Source organism: Syngnathus typhle, linkage group LG6 (assembly GCF_033458585.1).
Source record: "Syngnathus typhle isolate RoL2023-S1 ecotype Sweden linkage group LG6, RoL_Styp_1.0, whole genome shotgun sequence".
Classification (NCBI taxonomy): Eukaryota; Metazoa; Chordata; class Actinopteri; order Syngnathiformes; family Syngnathidae; genus Syngnathus; species Syngnathus typhle.
The window spans coordinates 12,182,193-12,196,569 of NC_083743.1; the positions used below are offsets into that span (position 1 = coordinate 12,182,193).

Consider the following 14,377-nt stretch of genomic DNA (forward strand, 5'->3'; position numbering starts at 1 on the left):
GAGGCGGGGACTTTTGACTCAGAGTTCATTGTTTTGTGACAAAATGAAAACAAACAAACAAACAAAAAGAACGGAAAAAAGGTTACCGCCCACCGCCCCTTTGGTTGTGCACAGCACTGCGCATGCTCGGTGTAGTAGCCGGTCATGGCGGCGGTGTGTGTTTGTCCATGAGGTGGGGGACGTAATTCTTGCGGTCTGTGACAGAGCGAACCGAAGCGCTGCCATGGCCGGAGTGTTTGACATTGATTTGGACCAGCCGGAGCAAAATGTCTCCGATGATGAGACTGACGAGGTACTTTAAAGCTTCTGAGCGGAGCCGCTTGGCTTGTCACAACAGAAACTCTTAATGCTAGCGAGCTAGCTGTTAGCCGCTTTTCTGCCTGCTCGCCTGCCAACCACCGCAGGCCTCCTCCCGCAGCCGGAGTTCCCGGGCCTCCTCACGGGTAGCGTTAGCGCAAGCTAACACGCGCGCCACTTTCAACCCCGCACATCTTTCAGAGCAGCCAAATTAGTTGACTTGGATTCTGCTTAATAGCTGCTAGTGGAACTGCGACGCTGTTACGTTAAAATGCCATCGCTGTCATTTTGGAGTTGTGCAAGCGCAGCCTTACTTGGCTACTGGGCAGTAGTGATAAATGTGTCTCAGTGTGCAACAGTTTATTTTGGCAGTACTGTAACAGAGTGGCTCTGTGTGGAGTTCTTACTTGTAGTGCGGGAATCTGCCCAAATGCACTCCACACTACTGTTGCTTGTATGCAGACATTTCCCTAGGACAACACAACTGCCTGCTGTTAAAGGAATTTCATAGTATGATCACAAACTAATGTGAATTCAAATCAAGCTTAGATTTCAGATGAGTTTTTGTTTTGTTTTTGAAAGCAAATGAGTGTTTAAATGTAGACCATTGCTAAACGTCTTGCATCACGTTGATGTTCAGGAAACAGTGATGCACCGCAACAGCTCATTTTTATCATGAAGAGAAGCACTTTCACTTTAAATAGACAAACCTCACTTAGTGTAATATAGTAAAAGCATATAGCTGGCTTCAAATCATCACTTTGCAGGAGACCCTCCCAAAACCGCATGTTGCTCTTCTTTTATGTTCCTCTTTTAACATCACAGCATCAAAGAGCACAAGCCGTTTTTAACACTTAATATTGGTAAAAAATTGTAATTTAAACCTACACATGTGGACTGACAAATAGTATAGATTTATAAAAAAATATTAGATACACCAAATTGTGACATATCCACCCACCTTTTACTACTGTGTTGTTACGTTTTTATAAACTGGATTGTTTCCATAAATGTTAATGAGCCTGTTAGCAGAAATGCTATCCGGAAATAAAATAAGAAATATCTTGACGTTAATGCATAGGTAAAAAGGCATTGTTTTATTTTCCACCTTGCTATTTTCTTCAGCATCTGCTCTTTCTTCCAGGCACAAATCAATGACATCATGGACCAGTGCAGCGGATTTGAATTGTAAGTATTGAGTTTCGTTGTTCACCAGAGTTTGTATGACCACAACATGTTTTTCTGTATTGGATGTCTCTTTGCAGTAACATGGAAGGTTGCGAGAAGATAGAGATATCAGAAGATAATGTCAATCAGGGGACGGAAAATATTAGACCAGAGTGTTTTGAACTGCTAAGAGTTCTGGGTAAAGGCGGTTATGGAAAGGTATGTGTTGAAGAGGCACAAAGCCTCGCCCTATTTGATTTTTCATCTTTTCTTTTGACAAGCTCATAAATAACATTCCCCCTATTTTGCAGGTATTTCAAGTTCGAAAAGTCGTCGGAGCCGCTTCAGGCAAAATATTTGCCATGAAAGTCTTAAAAAAGGTATTTTTTTGTATCCTAAATCTATAAATATTCCAACACAAAGCAAGCCATGCACGCGCAGGCGAACAGAAGTTTCAAGCAATTTTTTGATGGCTTGTATGATGTCATGGATTGTGACCGATTGAAATGCGAAGCTTTGCGACTTCAACATCAATATTGAAGGCTTTTAGCTTTTGAGGTTCCACTGCTTGTGTGTCCTTGAGGCCAGTGGTTGTAGTGTTCAAAAAAATCGGGGCCAGTTTGGAAGTTTGCCATGTGTGCTGCTGTGCTGCAGCCTTGGCACCGTCAGCGCGCTTGCCTCAGATGATTCGGCTTGTTTTCCCCTTGATTGGCCCCAACAACCCCAGTGACTTGTTGAAGACCGTATTCGTGAAGTTGCAAATCATTTTTTTTTCTTGTGGTGTTACGTGTTGAGACTTTATTATTTCTTTTGAATTTTAAAATTGGAAAAATCCGCCTGTGTGCCAGGCCCAAGTTGGTAATTCCCAACCACTGTGTCGTGAGAGACTTCGAGAATCTTATCTTTCCCGGCCAGTCATGTATTGTGACGGCCTCAACAATGAAATGCTCTTTTACTCACACCCTATGATATGTTGTTTCAGTACATACTCCTTTAATGACTTTTTCAGTGAGGATTTGTCAAATATGTCTCTGTGATTATTTACTCAAAAAAATTTGAATCTGCCATGTTAGCAATTATTAACAAATGTCACTATCGATGTGGAGGTGGATCAATGACTCAGCTCGGCTCACACCTCCCACTTTTCCAGTTAAGTGAGCAAACGGTTTTATTGGGTCTCATAACAACTTCATGTTTTGTTTTTATCGTGGTTGGGTCTGTGACAGGCAATGATTGTACGCAATGCCAAGGACACAGCCCACACCAAGGCGGAGAGGAACATCCTGGAGGAGGTGAAGCACCCTTTCATTGTTGATCTCATCTACGCCTTTCAGACAGGCGGGAAGCTGTACCTCATCCTGGAGTACCTGAGTGGTCAGTGCTACAATGTGCACACCTGACACACAAATATAGGAGCGTAAGAACACAATCATTTTCAGGATGTTCATCCACCTGCAGTTTGTTCGGATTCGAATACCGTTATAAAACCTAATATCCATGCAGGTTTTAAGATATCAACTTTGGTTTTTAGTTAACTAGCATAGAAGCGTCAAAACAACTTACTGGTTGACGTTACAACAGTGTCCTAACACACTTGACTTGAACTACAAACGTAGTAAAATGCCCTTTTGCCGCTGGGTGTGAGTTTTCTTTCACAAGTTTAAAAATAGATTTCAACAATTTGAATATTGAAAAACAAAGCACGTAATTGAATATCCCTGCTGAACAGGCTAGTCTACTATGAATGAAATCCGCTTGTCTCACTTGTTATGTATTACGTATGATGTCTTGCGGAATTTGCGACCGCCATGCATCTCTCACTTGAGTGGCATATTTCCAATTGAAAATTGCCCAAAGTCAGCTGGAATTGGTGCCAGCTCACCTGCGTGACTCAAATGAGGACCATGATGATGCATTATACTACTTTAAGGACGTTTAAATGTCAAGTTTTCACCTCCATTATACGCTGGGTCGCAATCGTTGTACTGTCTTGTGTTGACGCGGTCTAAAATTTGTGGTGGGAAAACACGAAGCTGTGCTTATCTACAAAGGAGTCCAGGGCTACCAGGTGACGTGTGCATTCACTCATGTCGCTGTGTTTTTCCTTGCAGGAGGAGAACTCTTCATGCAGCTGGAGAGGGAGGGAATTTTCATGGAAGACACAGCTTGGTGAGAAGATTTTAGAAAATTCAGGGGGGGGGGGGTTATGTTCTGTGAGGTCATTTATTTAAGGCTTGAAATGTGAATAGTGCGAATAAGGTTATTGTCTTTCCTTGTAGTTTTTACCTAGCTGAGATTTCGATGGCTCTGGGTCACCTGCACCAGAAGGGCATCATCTACAGAGACCTGAAGCCTGAGAACATCATGCTGAACAATCAAGGTGCGTGAGAGTGTTGAGATATTGGTTCACAAAACCGTGCGACACCAACCACTAGATCAGTGCTTCCCATCCTTCACCGAGCCAAGGAACCCATTTTAAGAAAAATCGCATGGCACCAAATAAAAGTGTATGAATACTGCGATAATTATCTTATGCATCCAACAATAACAGCCAGATTTCACAAGGTAGCGCCAAAGTAATGTTTTTTTTATATATGTCTTGAGCAGAAGGCAGAATAGAATTGAACTTAAAATCTTAATTGACGTTACGCAGTATACAACAAAATAAAAGGCTTTCGGTGAAGACCGTTAAAGAAAGTGGATTTGCAAAAACCAAATTGCAAATATTTGGGGGTTCACCATATAACTGAAAGAGCTTGAACAAATTAGATGTGAAATCTAAACCTACATATGTATGTGTGTGCATGCATGTGTGTTCCTTCCAGGCCATGTCAAGTTAACAGATTTCGGACTGTGCAAAGAGTCGATTCACGACGGTACAGTCACTCACACTTTCTGTGGTACTATCGAATACATGTAAGTAACTCCGCCCCCGCCTAACACAAATATACATATGTATGCACAATTTTACTTTTGGATCGCCCACAAATTCTTTTCTGCTTTTTGAATGAGACATGCCTTCTTATTGGTACAGGGCCCCGGAGATATTAATGCGAAGCGGACATAATCGAGCCGTAGACTGGTGGAGTCTGGGCGCCCTGATGTATGACATGCTCACCGGCGCGGTCAGTGTGGCTCACAAAATTGCCTTTTTCTTGCCCGCATTTCCAAATCCTTATGTAGAACGAGTCCCACGGTGAATGAACAGTTCTTTTTCACCTCTGTCTATAGCCGCCATTCACTGGCGAAAACCGCAAGAAGACCATCGACAAAATCTTGAAGTGCAAGCTTAGCCTGCCACCCTACCTCACACAGGAAGCCAGAGACCTCCTGAAACGGGTAGCGTTTTTTATTTTTTTTACCTCAACATGTTTCTGCAAAGTTTGAATATGCTTTTCTAATGACGTCAAATGTGCGTGCAGTTGCTTAAGAGAAACGCCTCATCGCGGTTGGGAGCAGGCGCCGATGATGCCAAGGAGGTGCAGGTGAGCATCCATTTTATATTAGAAGAGGTGCAACTTCTGTGAATCGTGCGACATGTCAGCATTAAGGAAATCTTGCGAGGCCTTGACATACCTCACTAGAGCTCGGCTCAGCCGGCATTCGACTTCAGGCGACATGTGAAAAGACAGAGCGTTCCTAACAAGGGCTGTTAAGAACGTGTGAAGAGAAAGTTTGGTCTGCTGTACGTGTGATCATTTGTCTCCGGGAGTTCATTGATTTCATGTTCAACTTAAGTGTTGAGGTTTTTTTTTTTTGGGTCAATAATTAGCACGTGAGGCACATCTGCAAGACAACTTTTGTTATGCCCTCCCCATGAATGTAGGAACCTGCACTAGCAAGTTCTCCCAATTCAGTGCGTTCTGCATTAAAGGAACAGGCAAATGAATTCTGTCTCTACTACGGCATCAATTAACCGTCATCATGTCCCACAGGCACATCTCTTCTTCCGACACATCAACTGGGAACATTTGCTGGCTCGAAAAGTCGAGCCTCCTTTCAAACCTTTCTTGGTGAGTAGGGGGGCCACGTGGTTTTGACTGGATTCGTTTTACTTATGCAGGATCAGTTTGTTGTTTACCATTAGGGGTGTAAATCGCGGGTTTTGTCACAGTACGATATCATATCGATACAAAGAACCACGATACGATATTTGCCCATATCGTAAAGCCTGCTGTGATTCATTCACGATATAGTGAAAGGGGAGCCGACAACTACGCGGCTCCTGGGCTGGTGCTATGGCTAGTGTCCAAGAAGTCGAGGGAATTCGCTCCCCTTTGGGCTTCGAGTCATTCGTTTGGAAGCACTTTGTAATTTCCTAAATAAAGAGTTTGCAGTACCTTGTTGATTTTGGGTATGAATTGTTATAAATCAGGATATTGTTCTATATCGATCGTAGAGCACTATATCGTGAATGAATCACAGCAGGCTTTAAGATATCGGCAAATATCGTATCGTGCTTCTGTGTATCGATATGATATAGTATCGTGACAAAACCCGCGATTTACACCCCTAGTATTTAGGTGCTTGACTGCTCGTCCTGTTCAATGAACTGAAAATCTGAAAATGCATCATCTTAATTTTTTTCCGAGCCATGACATATCCAAAGCTTGCTTGTAATTCAGATTTTGGCTTGTAATACAAAGTAGAACAAATTATTTGGGGGACTCAAAAATCAAGATGCCAATGTGTTTCTCTGAATGTTTTTATTTATGATGCATTTCCCTCTGACTTTGCAGCAATCAGCTGAAGATGTGAGTCAGTTTGATTCTAAATTCACCAGTCAGACGCCGGTCGATAGCCCTGATGACTCGACGTTGAGTGAAAGTGCTAATCAAGCTTTCTTGGTAACTTCAGCTCATTTGGACTCTGTTTTTTTGACCAGAAAAGACTCGCTGTGCTTCCCTTTAATGTGCCGCATACGTTCACACAGGGCTTCACCTATGTGGCTCCTTCAGTCCTGGAAAATATCAAAGAGAAATTCTCCTTTGAGCCAAAAATCCGTTCGCCTCGGCGATTCATTGGCAGCCCTAGAACGCCTCTCAGGTAAAACAGCTTGATGTTGTCATCTATCATAATGTGGTCAATGAGTAAAAAAGAAAAAACTGACTGACGTACAGAACTAATCATTGTCATCTTTGTAAAAGCAGAGTTTTGATACATAGTGGATCTCATTAGATTATCGAGACTACATTCAGTTAATAAAGTCTGCAACTGTTATGACATCAATTTGCACTGCTAAAAGGTATATGTTAAACCCCCCCATTTGAGAACCAATATTAAAATAGTATTTTTTTAATTTTTATTTAAGAAAATGTAGATTCACATTATTTGTCATGTCAATAATTGTGAATTGCCAGTTGAATGTCTACATGGTCTAAACTTAGCATTTCGTCATGCCCTTTCCATCCTTTCAGCCCAGTCAAATTTTCAGGAGGGGACTGCTGGCTACGGAGTTCCCTCCTCCCGAGCGGAGGACCAACTCTCCTCCAGTCTTCTCAGGACCAGGCTATGGAAGTCTCCACTCCAGAGCAGATGGATGTGACCACCAACTCGGAAGCCTCGGCCCCTCTTCCAATTCGTCAACCTGCCGGGGTCAACCTGGCTCAGATGAAGCATCAAGCATACCCTGTGATGGCCAAAAGGCCCGAGCATTTACGTATGAACCTATGACCCAACTCCCCTCCAATTTATTTCTTGACTTTTTTTTCTTTTTGTTGATATTTTTAAGAAGCAAAGCAAAAACGTACGGATGCTAGAGACAATTTCAATCAAATCTTGCCCATCCACACACTACATGTGCTGTCAGCCTGGCGGTGGAATGCTGATCCGGGTAGCCAGTGTGCCTCGGTTCATACATCAGTGTTACCATCTTGCATTGTCGTCGCCACATTTCTGGTTTTGATCCCCTCCCACATCTTACTGAGCTGGTGCTAGGAAGGACCGAAGACATTCGGAGGAGCTCCAGCAAGAGATATTTTTTAGCAAAAAGAGCAATCTGCTGTACAAGAAGACATCCAAGTGCTTTATGCTGATTTAGTGAATGCCATTGAAGTTGCTCATGTTGCTGAGAGACAGCAAATGATTCTCGATTCTGTGGAAAAAAAAAAAAAGATGCAATTAGGTCTATTAGTGGTGGCTGTAGCTTTCATCTAATATTGTGCTATGCATCAATTATGAATAAGAGCCTAAATGAAACATATCAATTATGTTTGGACTTTTTGCCATTTGGAAGGAGGGGCATTACGGGTTCGATGTGCTTGGAGACCCATACAAAATTATCTGCCCCCCACTTAGGATGTCTGATTGCATTATTGTCATTTAACATAACACGAATAAGCATCCCACTGTCACTGCGCCCAGTGACATCTGGGCACTTTTTCCAGTTTGAATGCTCTCGTAAGTTTGGGCTTATTCGCTACCTCCAAGCTTACTTGTTTGGGAGGATATTTGAAAATTCCTGGTTAAGCAAGGGAAATTATAATAAAATAGAAAAATGTGTTTTGTTTTTGTGTTTTTTGTGTGTGACACCACTTCACAGCCACAAGTCAAGGTTAATGACTGGATGTATTTCAAGTCACTTCTCATATCAGCCTCAAGATAAAAATTTACACAACTGTCCAACCCTGTTTCCATCATAATTTGATTTCTAGATTTTAACACAAGACATCTTTCTTGTGACCAATTAAACCAACCAAAAAAACAATTCAAAATACCATATGTATTCTCAAAAGGCATCTTAGAATGAGTATTTTCAGTCACTAGATTTAATGCAAAGCTTGCCAGGCTTTGTGGGATGGGCATAACCGATTCAATGATCATGTAAGAAATTCAGCCAAACTATTGTCAACAAAAAAAGTTAAAAAGTATTCAGAACATGTCAACATACAACCCCAAGGCAAAGTGGTACTTTGAGATAGGAAGAAATATAAATAGTGGGAATCTACAAACAAAATCTTGTATGCTTGGTCTCAGAAACAAATCAGTGGGTCATTGTCACAATTCATACATCTTTAGTAGCTTTTGACTTTTCAGTTGTAATGCTGATGTTCTACAGGTGTAAAGCTGTACTCATTTTTTAACTTCTAACAGGCAGATGCATTAGTTCTTGGCAGAAAGTGGGTTTCAAGTATGCATGCAACACAAAGAAAAATTTAAAACAATGGTTATCTTGAGTAGACCATGTTGAATTTTTCCAGTTGAAAAGGCACACTTCACATGTTATCACATAACAAATCAGATCCAAGTGAAGAAATACTACACATAAAGCCTTAAAATTGAGCTTATCAAATTCAAACACCGAAACCGTCCATTAGAATTTGCAGGGTTATGTACGCCAGCATCCAGAACATTGATAAAAAATATAAATAGAAATGACACTCCTGAGGTCTAATCCCACCTGGTTGGGGATTACAGACCTGTAACAGTAAAGTAAAAGAGTAAAAGATGGGGGGGGGGGGGTTGTCATTTACAAAAAAAAATGTAAAGTAAAAAGTGTTATGGCTTGTGCAAGTGTACTAAATTTCCAGTGAAAACATTGTGCTACCATATTTTTTCAGACTGTTGTCAGTCACTAAGTGCCACTTTTTCCTTCATAGTTTCATTGTTGCTGACTGTTCGGGTGTGATGTGTATATATTACATAGGAGCTCAGAATGCATCACAAAATCCTTGTCCCTAATGGTGTTAGCTTTCTTTTGGCGGAATACTTTGTGTATTACAGCCACCTTTTTTTCCAACTGCAGTAATGCACCCAAAAAAAATTCAACTGCCAAAAAGTTCCAAGCTCTGCTGTTCTTGGTCCGTTTTAGTAAAATAAACTTCCCTAAAAAAGCATGATATACATATATATATTTTTTTCAACAACTTCCCACCAAACCACACAAAGTACTATGTGATTCACTTAAAATTGCTGTTTCTTTCCCATCAGTTAATAAAGAAAACCAGAAGGTGGTCCGTCAGGTATGTTGCATAGTTTTTGGGTGGGACTGTGAACATTCTTTCCTTAGGATGCATATGGTAGTGGATCCTTATTTGTATAAGTGTTCGAGCCAGCTGATTTGGTCACTCCTCAGCAAAGAAACAAAAGGCCCGATGCAAAAAGATAGCAAAATTAAAGGGTCCAGCATTCAGATGTTGATTTGCACGAGAAGAAGAAAAAAAAAAAAAGAAATAGGATTAATTTAGTCATCAACTGCAACTCTGCATCTCCACGCAGCTGGACTGTGATCCTGCAGCCTCTTCAACTTGGGCCCTAACCACACCCACCAGGCAAAGCCGATCAGCATGCATACCACTGACTCCACATAGTAACCGTCTAGCGTTGTGACGCAGGCGCCACCTTCCTTGACGCACAGCTGGAAAACAAGAGTCCGTGCTGCATTCAATACATTCAGTGCACTCGCAGAACAACTGCGTCAGATAAGACGGCCGAAGACACACTTACCCCTGCTGCCTCCGGCGAGACACAAGTTTGGTTGACAGCGCCCCGACACTCCTTGCTTGTGAGCGGATCCACCAACCAAAGTGCAAGGGTGGAGGGCCAGTTTCCTCCCAGGTTAGTGACTGTGTTCAGCAATGTCATGTAGGTTCCCCCTATGAGTGGGTCACTCACTTTGGCGTGGAAGGCCATACCGGCGACATACATGCTGTATAAAGCCAACTGTAGGCAGGAACCTTTGGTTAGTACCTCACAAGACAATTTTAAATAAAAATGACTATAATTTGGTTACTGCAAACTACTAATAACTTAATTGAAACGATTTTATAATATATTTCAAACTAATTTAGACTGCTTGACTGCTCACCTGGTGCACCGCATAGCTGAGCAGTACAACAACGTAGTAGTAAACGGGGAAGCCTTCTTCTTGCCGCACACTCGGTGTCCACGCAACAAGCAGAGCAAACCCCAGGCCAACCATTAACCTGCCACAATATAGCCCTTAATAAAATGAGCAACCTACAGAACAGTGCATTTGGATCTGTGTTACAACCTAAAAGGGAAGGCTTTGTAGAAGACATCCAACGGTCTGGGCCCTGCTGTGTATTTACTGATCAACACCGGTAGAAGGATCTGCAGAGGCACCATAGGCACGGCCAGCAAAGCCAATTGCGCCTTCGGAACGCCGGCCTCCACCAACTTCAGACCGGTCACCGCATCAGCTGCAGAGAAGCCGATCTGTCACGAATCCAAAATGGTGGTTAGCCTCTGTGGCACTCTTGTTAAGGCAAATTCCTCCACAAGAGGGCTTACTTTGGCAGTGAGCAGCAGCAAACAGAAGGTGAAGACGGCCGGCATTTTGACGATAGTGAAGAGCAACTTGTAGGTTTGCAAAACCCCCTGCGTCTCCTCGGGATCTTTCCCCCTGTCTTTGCTAGGCTCGTTCTCACTTTTCAAGATGGCCACCAGCGTTGTGGAAAGCAGGAACACCACTCCCCAGAAAAACAGGAAGTCTGCAGCCAAACAGCAAACATTAGATGTTGAAAATGACACCAGTGTGGCATTGAACGACATGCTAAGCAAGTTACCTGCCAAGGTGACAATTCCAATCTCCTTGGGCTCCGTTCTGAGGTATTTGTTGCAGAAATCGGCAGACTCCAGCGCCAAAAAGAGCACGTTACCCAGAAAGTAGCCAGCGGTCTGGCCCACCGAGTTACACGTGGATGCATAGCCGACGTTCTCTCGCGATAGCATTGTTAGCGCCCAGCCATCGACAGCAATGTCCTGACAAAGACAGGAGAACAGTGTAAGAAAAAATGACTGCATCTTAAAAAAAAAACATACTTTTTTTGTTTTTCTTTCCAACTTCATTTAATTCTTAGAAAGTTTAAAAATCCATCTCCATGATTCAAAGATGGTATTCTTTCAGTATTTTGTCTCACTAATCTGGTAGTGACACTTTTAACAATAGAATTTGAATATGTCGGCATAGCATGACGTTTATGGATAGCTACCTGCGTGGCTGCCAGAAATGCGAGCATAAAGAAGACCGTTGTCAGCGCGACCACATTCGGGCCTCCCTTGCTCTGCAGCAGTGAGTCAACTCGTAGAGAAAGGTAGAGCATGAAGAGGCCCAGTAGGTACTGCGTGGGTACCAGCCACGATTTTCTGCAGTGACATGGGCATCACTATAGAGGCTCAACTTTCATAAACCAAATTTACAGTGCATTTTACATATCCATGAAATGTTTTATTACCTTCTACCAAACTTGGTGAAGTAGAGAGCATCCACCAGCGGTGCCCATAAAAGCTTGAGACTGAATGGCCAAAAAACAAAGCTAAAGACAGCTTGGTTCCTGTAGCTGACATTCTTACTCTGTAAAATCAGCGGAATGCTCCCAGCCAGTCCAAGGGGAATCCCTTGCAGAACATAGAGGAAGAGAAGAAGCAGCACGTTCCACAACTCGGTCCGAATACCTCGACGCACTTTGGGATGCATCTTCTCCTCGGAGTCTGACCCTGCGATGAGGTTGTCTGTTACCCCGTCTATTTCTGTCTCAGAGATGCTCATCGGTGTCATGACACCGTCCTTCAAGCTTAGAGAATGGTGGAGGGAAGCACCAACTTGCTTTCTCTGCCGACCATTCTTATATGTAATTAGATCGTGATTATGGTTCTCCATGGTAACACCGGAGTCATTGAAGAGTGCAGTGCAATCAGCAAATCTGAAATACAGTTTTAACAAAATCACTTTATTTGACTTAAAACAAAACAAAAAAAGACAGCAAAGCAAGTTGTCTCGCTCTGGGGCAAATATGGTTGATGAATGGGCAGTGAGCTTAAAGTGGTATTCTGTTGGTCATAATATTGTGTGAATACACTTTTTTTTTAATGTGCATGGAAGCATCTGGCCAAGTTGTGTTTTCAAATTGGACATCGTCCAGTTTTATGTAACGTCAACCTTTAACAATTGCATAAGGCACTTTTGACTTTGTATTACGACATAAAAAAAAAAAGTAAGGTAGGCTAAAGATGGTTTAATCAAACTGATGCATTACATTTTCTGTAGAGTAAATTCCAAAAATACAACTTTAACCAGGGAGGTGGGGGAACGGGGGTACGGGGGGGTAGAAAAAGGGAAATGTAAATTATTTGATAGCATGCATACCTGATTGCAATGGCAGCGGAATAAGCGACATGCTGAACATAAAGAAAAGCACACGAAAAGCCAAATTACACATACATTTGTGAAATTTGTTGGGCGGCGTAAATGTGACAAAACAAAAGCAGGCTACACACGAAACACTTAAAGAGCTTACCGTAGGCCTTTGACGATTCACAAAGGTAAAATATCAACACTGGTGTCAGATGCACCAGGAAGTATACTTGCGCGCAACGTTCAAATGTGTCCGATTCACTACAGCTGACGTGTCAAAACTTGAGCTAATTTGTTCCGTTTTTGTGACTGCCTGTTCCGATTGTAGTACTGTAGTGATGCTGAAGCGCACTTTGTAGAGATAAATCAAGATCAACGTCGTTGTTCGCTTGCATTTGTTTCTTTTGGCAATTGTTACGTTCAGGGCGGGCCAAATTATTGCGATTGTGATGTCAACAAACGTTAAAGCGTAAAGGATTAATACTTTGACTACATAGTTGTTACAAAATCAACTAAAAATATATAATATGAGGTGATCATACATTTATTTGGGTTGGCAGTCATAATGGCCCTCCGAAAGAAGCTATGACTACAATGCGGCCTGCGAAAAAAATGAGTTTGACACCCCTGCTGTAGAATATAAAATGCTGGAGGGGCATACCTGGGCCTCCACGTATTTCTGACTGGGCTACGAGTACCCCGATTCCCTCAACATCCCAAAACATGCATTTTAGGTTCATTGACAGCTTTTACTAAATTGTCCATAGTTGTGAGTTTGAATGGTTGTTTGTCAACATAAAGAAGCATTCATGGCACGGATGCTGAAGAACAATGGTATTTCTATTTCTGAGTAAATAGAAATACAAGATTAGAGCCCAATCCAATGTACATAGCATAATGATTTAGTGGTGCTGCCATGGATTCGGTTTTTTTACTATTGGGTGTAAAAAGGTTATTCAGTTATTCAACCAAACTAGTCCCAGTGTTAAGGTCAGCTCAAGTAAAACCTATTTTAAAGTGATTTGAGTCCATGAGAAAGACAACACAATTGAATCAAAGTTGAAGAATGAGACACAGTGTTGGCCCAAGTTGAGATGACAACTACTGATACAAAAACACAAAATTTGAATTTGAATTTTTGAACCATGTAAAACTGTGACTTGTGTTCTGCTCACAAAAACAATAACAGACTTTGCAAGACAGACAGATTTTAAGACAGAAGAAATTCTGAGTGAATTGTGACTGCACATGTTCTTTTACAACTCTGGGAATTTTGTACTTGTCCACAATAAAATCATCATAGGTTTATTTCTAAGCAGAAACGTTCTCTGCCATTTGAAAGGCCATGACATCGTGCTCCAGTCAAAGGTAATGAATGGCAGCACGCTTTGCTTTGCGGTTGCTATAAGCGCATGTGAAGCTGCTTATCACCCCAGATGGCATGTGACAGGATGCAGGCATGTTTGAAGATCAGCATGTGATGAGGACAGGACAGGCTGGATGGATCATAACCACGTGACCGTGTGTCTGTTGTTGTTGCCCTTCACTTACAGTCACTTGTTAGTTTGAATGCATGTCGACTGTCGAATCCTTCTGACCCTTTTGAACAAATATGTTTTTTTTAACTGAGTAAACACTCGGACATTATTTTCCAGTCGAGTCTTGACATATTTCACATGTGCCTGTCTTAAATGCTCTTACATTACTCAAACCTAGCAGAAAAACATCGTTGACTCGTTGATGGGATGTCCTATTGTCAAGTCAATGCATTGTTGTGCTGTGGAAATATAAAATACATTATTTTACTTACCACAAATG

General features: G+C 42.0%; 2 protein-coding genes across 3 annotated transcripts; one reads left to right on the forward strand and one right to left on the reverse strand.

Moving 5' to 3' along the window:
• The first annotated feature begins 112 nt into the window (after positions 1-112).
• On the forward strand, positions 113-7,624 carry rps6kb1b (ribosomal protein S6 kinase b, polypeptide 1b). The gene is made up of 15 exons (XM_061281373.1): positions 113-292; positions 1,442-1,485; positions 1,563-1,683; positions 1,776-1,844; positions 2,691-2,838; positions 3,576-3,633; positions 3,744-3,844; positions 4,290-4,380; positions 4,499-4,589; positions 4,696-4,803; positions 4,887-4,949; positions 5,400-5,477; positions 6,204-6,311; positions 6,398-6,510; positions 6,882-7,624. The coding sequence occupies exons 1-15, from the start codon at positions 224-226 to the stop codon at positions 7,135-7,137; spliced, it is 1,518 nt and encodes a 505-aa protein (XP_061137357.1). The 5' UTR covers positions 113-223; the 3' UTR covers positions 7,138-7,624.
• A 388-nt stretch (positions 7,625-8,012) lies between these two features.
• On the reverse strand, positions 8,013-12,846 carry slc33a1 (solute carrier family 33 member 1). 2 transcript variants are annotated; one of them, XM_061281374.1, is made up of 10 exons: positions 12,723-12,846; positions 12,572-12,603; positions 11,661-12,128; positions 11,418-11,571; positions 10,992-11,187; positions 10,717-10,916; positions 10,457-10,641; positions 10,271-10,388; positions 9,910-10,125; positions 8,013-9,820 (listed from the first exon to the last, which is right to left on the reverse strand). In XM_061281374.1, the coding sequence occupies exons 3-10, from the start codon at positions 12,083-12,085 to the stop codon at positions 9,647-9,649; spliced, it is 1,668 nt and encodes a 555-aa protein (XP_061137358.1). In that variant the 5' UTR covers positions 12,086-12,128; positions 12,572-12,603; positions 12,723-12,846; the 3' UTR covers positions 8,013-9,646. The 2 variants fall into 2 exon arrangements, with proteins under 2 accessions (XP_061137358.1, XP_061137359.1); XM_061281375.1 differs by lacking the exon at positions 12,572-12,603 and having other exon boundaries at positions 12,723-12,831.
• Between the last annotated feature and the right edge of the window lie 1,531 nt (positions 12,847-14,377).

What these genes read in the sequence shown, in the direction of transcription:
- slc33a1 (XM_061281374.1), bottom strand. Translation starts at nt 12,085, where the DNA reads ATGGAGAACCATAATCACGATCTAATTACATATAAGAATGGTCGGCAG. An exon ending in TACAAAGCCTTCCCTTTTAG is followed by an intron (nt 10,389 to 10,456) that starts GTTGTAACACAG and finishes ATATTGTGGCAG; the next exon opens with GTTAATGGTTGGCCTGGGGT. An exon ending in TCAGCTATGCGGTGCACCAG is followed by an intron (nt 10,126 to 10,270) that starts GTGAGCAGTCAA and finishes TCCTGCCTACAG; the next exon opens with TTGGCTTTATACAGCATGTA.
- rps6kb1b (XM_061281373.1), top strand. Translation starts at nt 224, where the DNA reads ATGGCCGGAGTGTTTGACATTGATTTGGACCAGCCGGAGCAAAATGTC. An exon ending in CTCCTTTCAAACCTTTCTTG is followed by an intron (nt 5,478 to 6,203) that starts GTGAGTAGGGGG and finishes CTGACTTTGCAG; the next exon opens with CAATCAGCTGAAGATGTGAG. An exon ending in GTGCTAATCAAGCTTTCTTG is followed by an intron (nt 6,312 to 6,397) that starts GTAACTTCAGCT and finishes ACGTTCACACAG; the next exon opens with GGCTTCACCTATGTGGCTCC.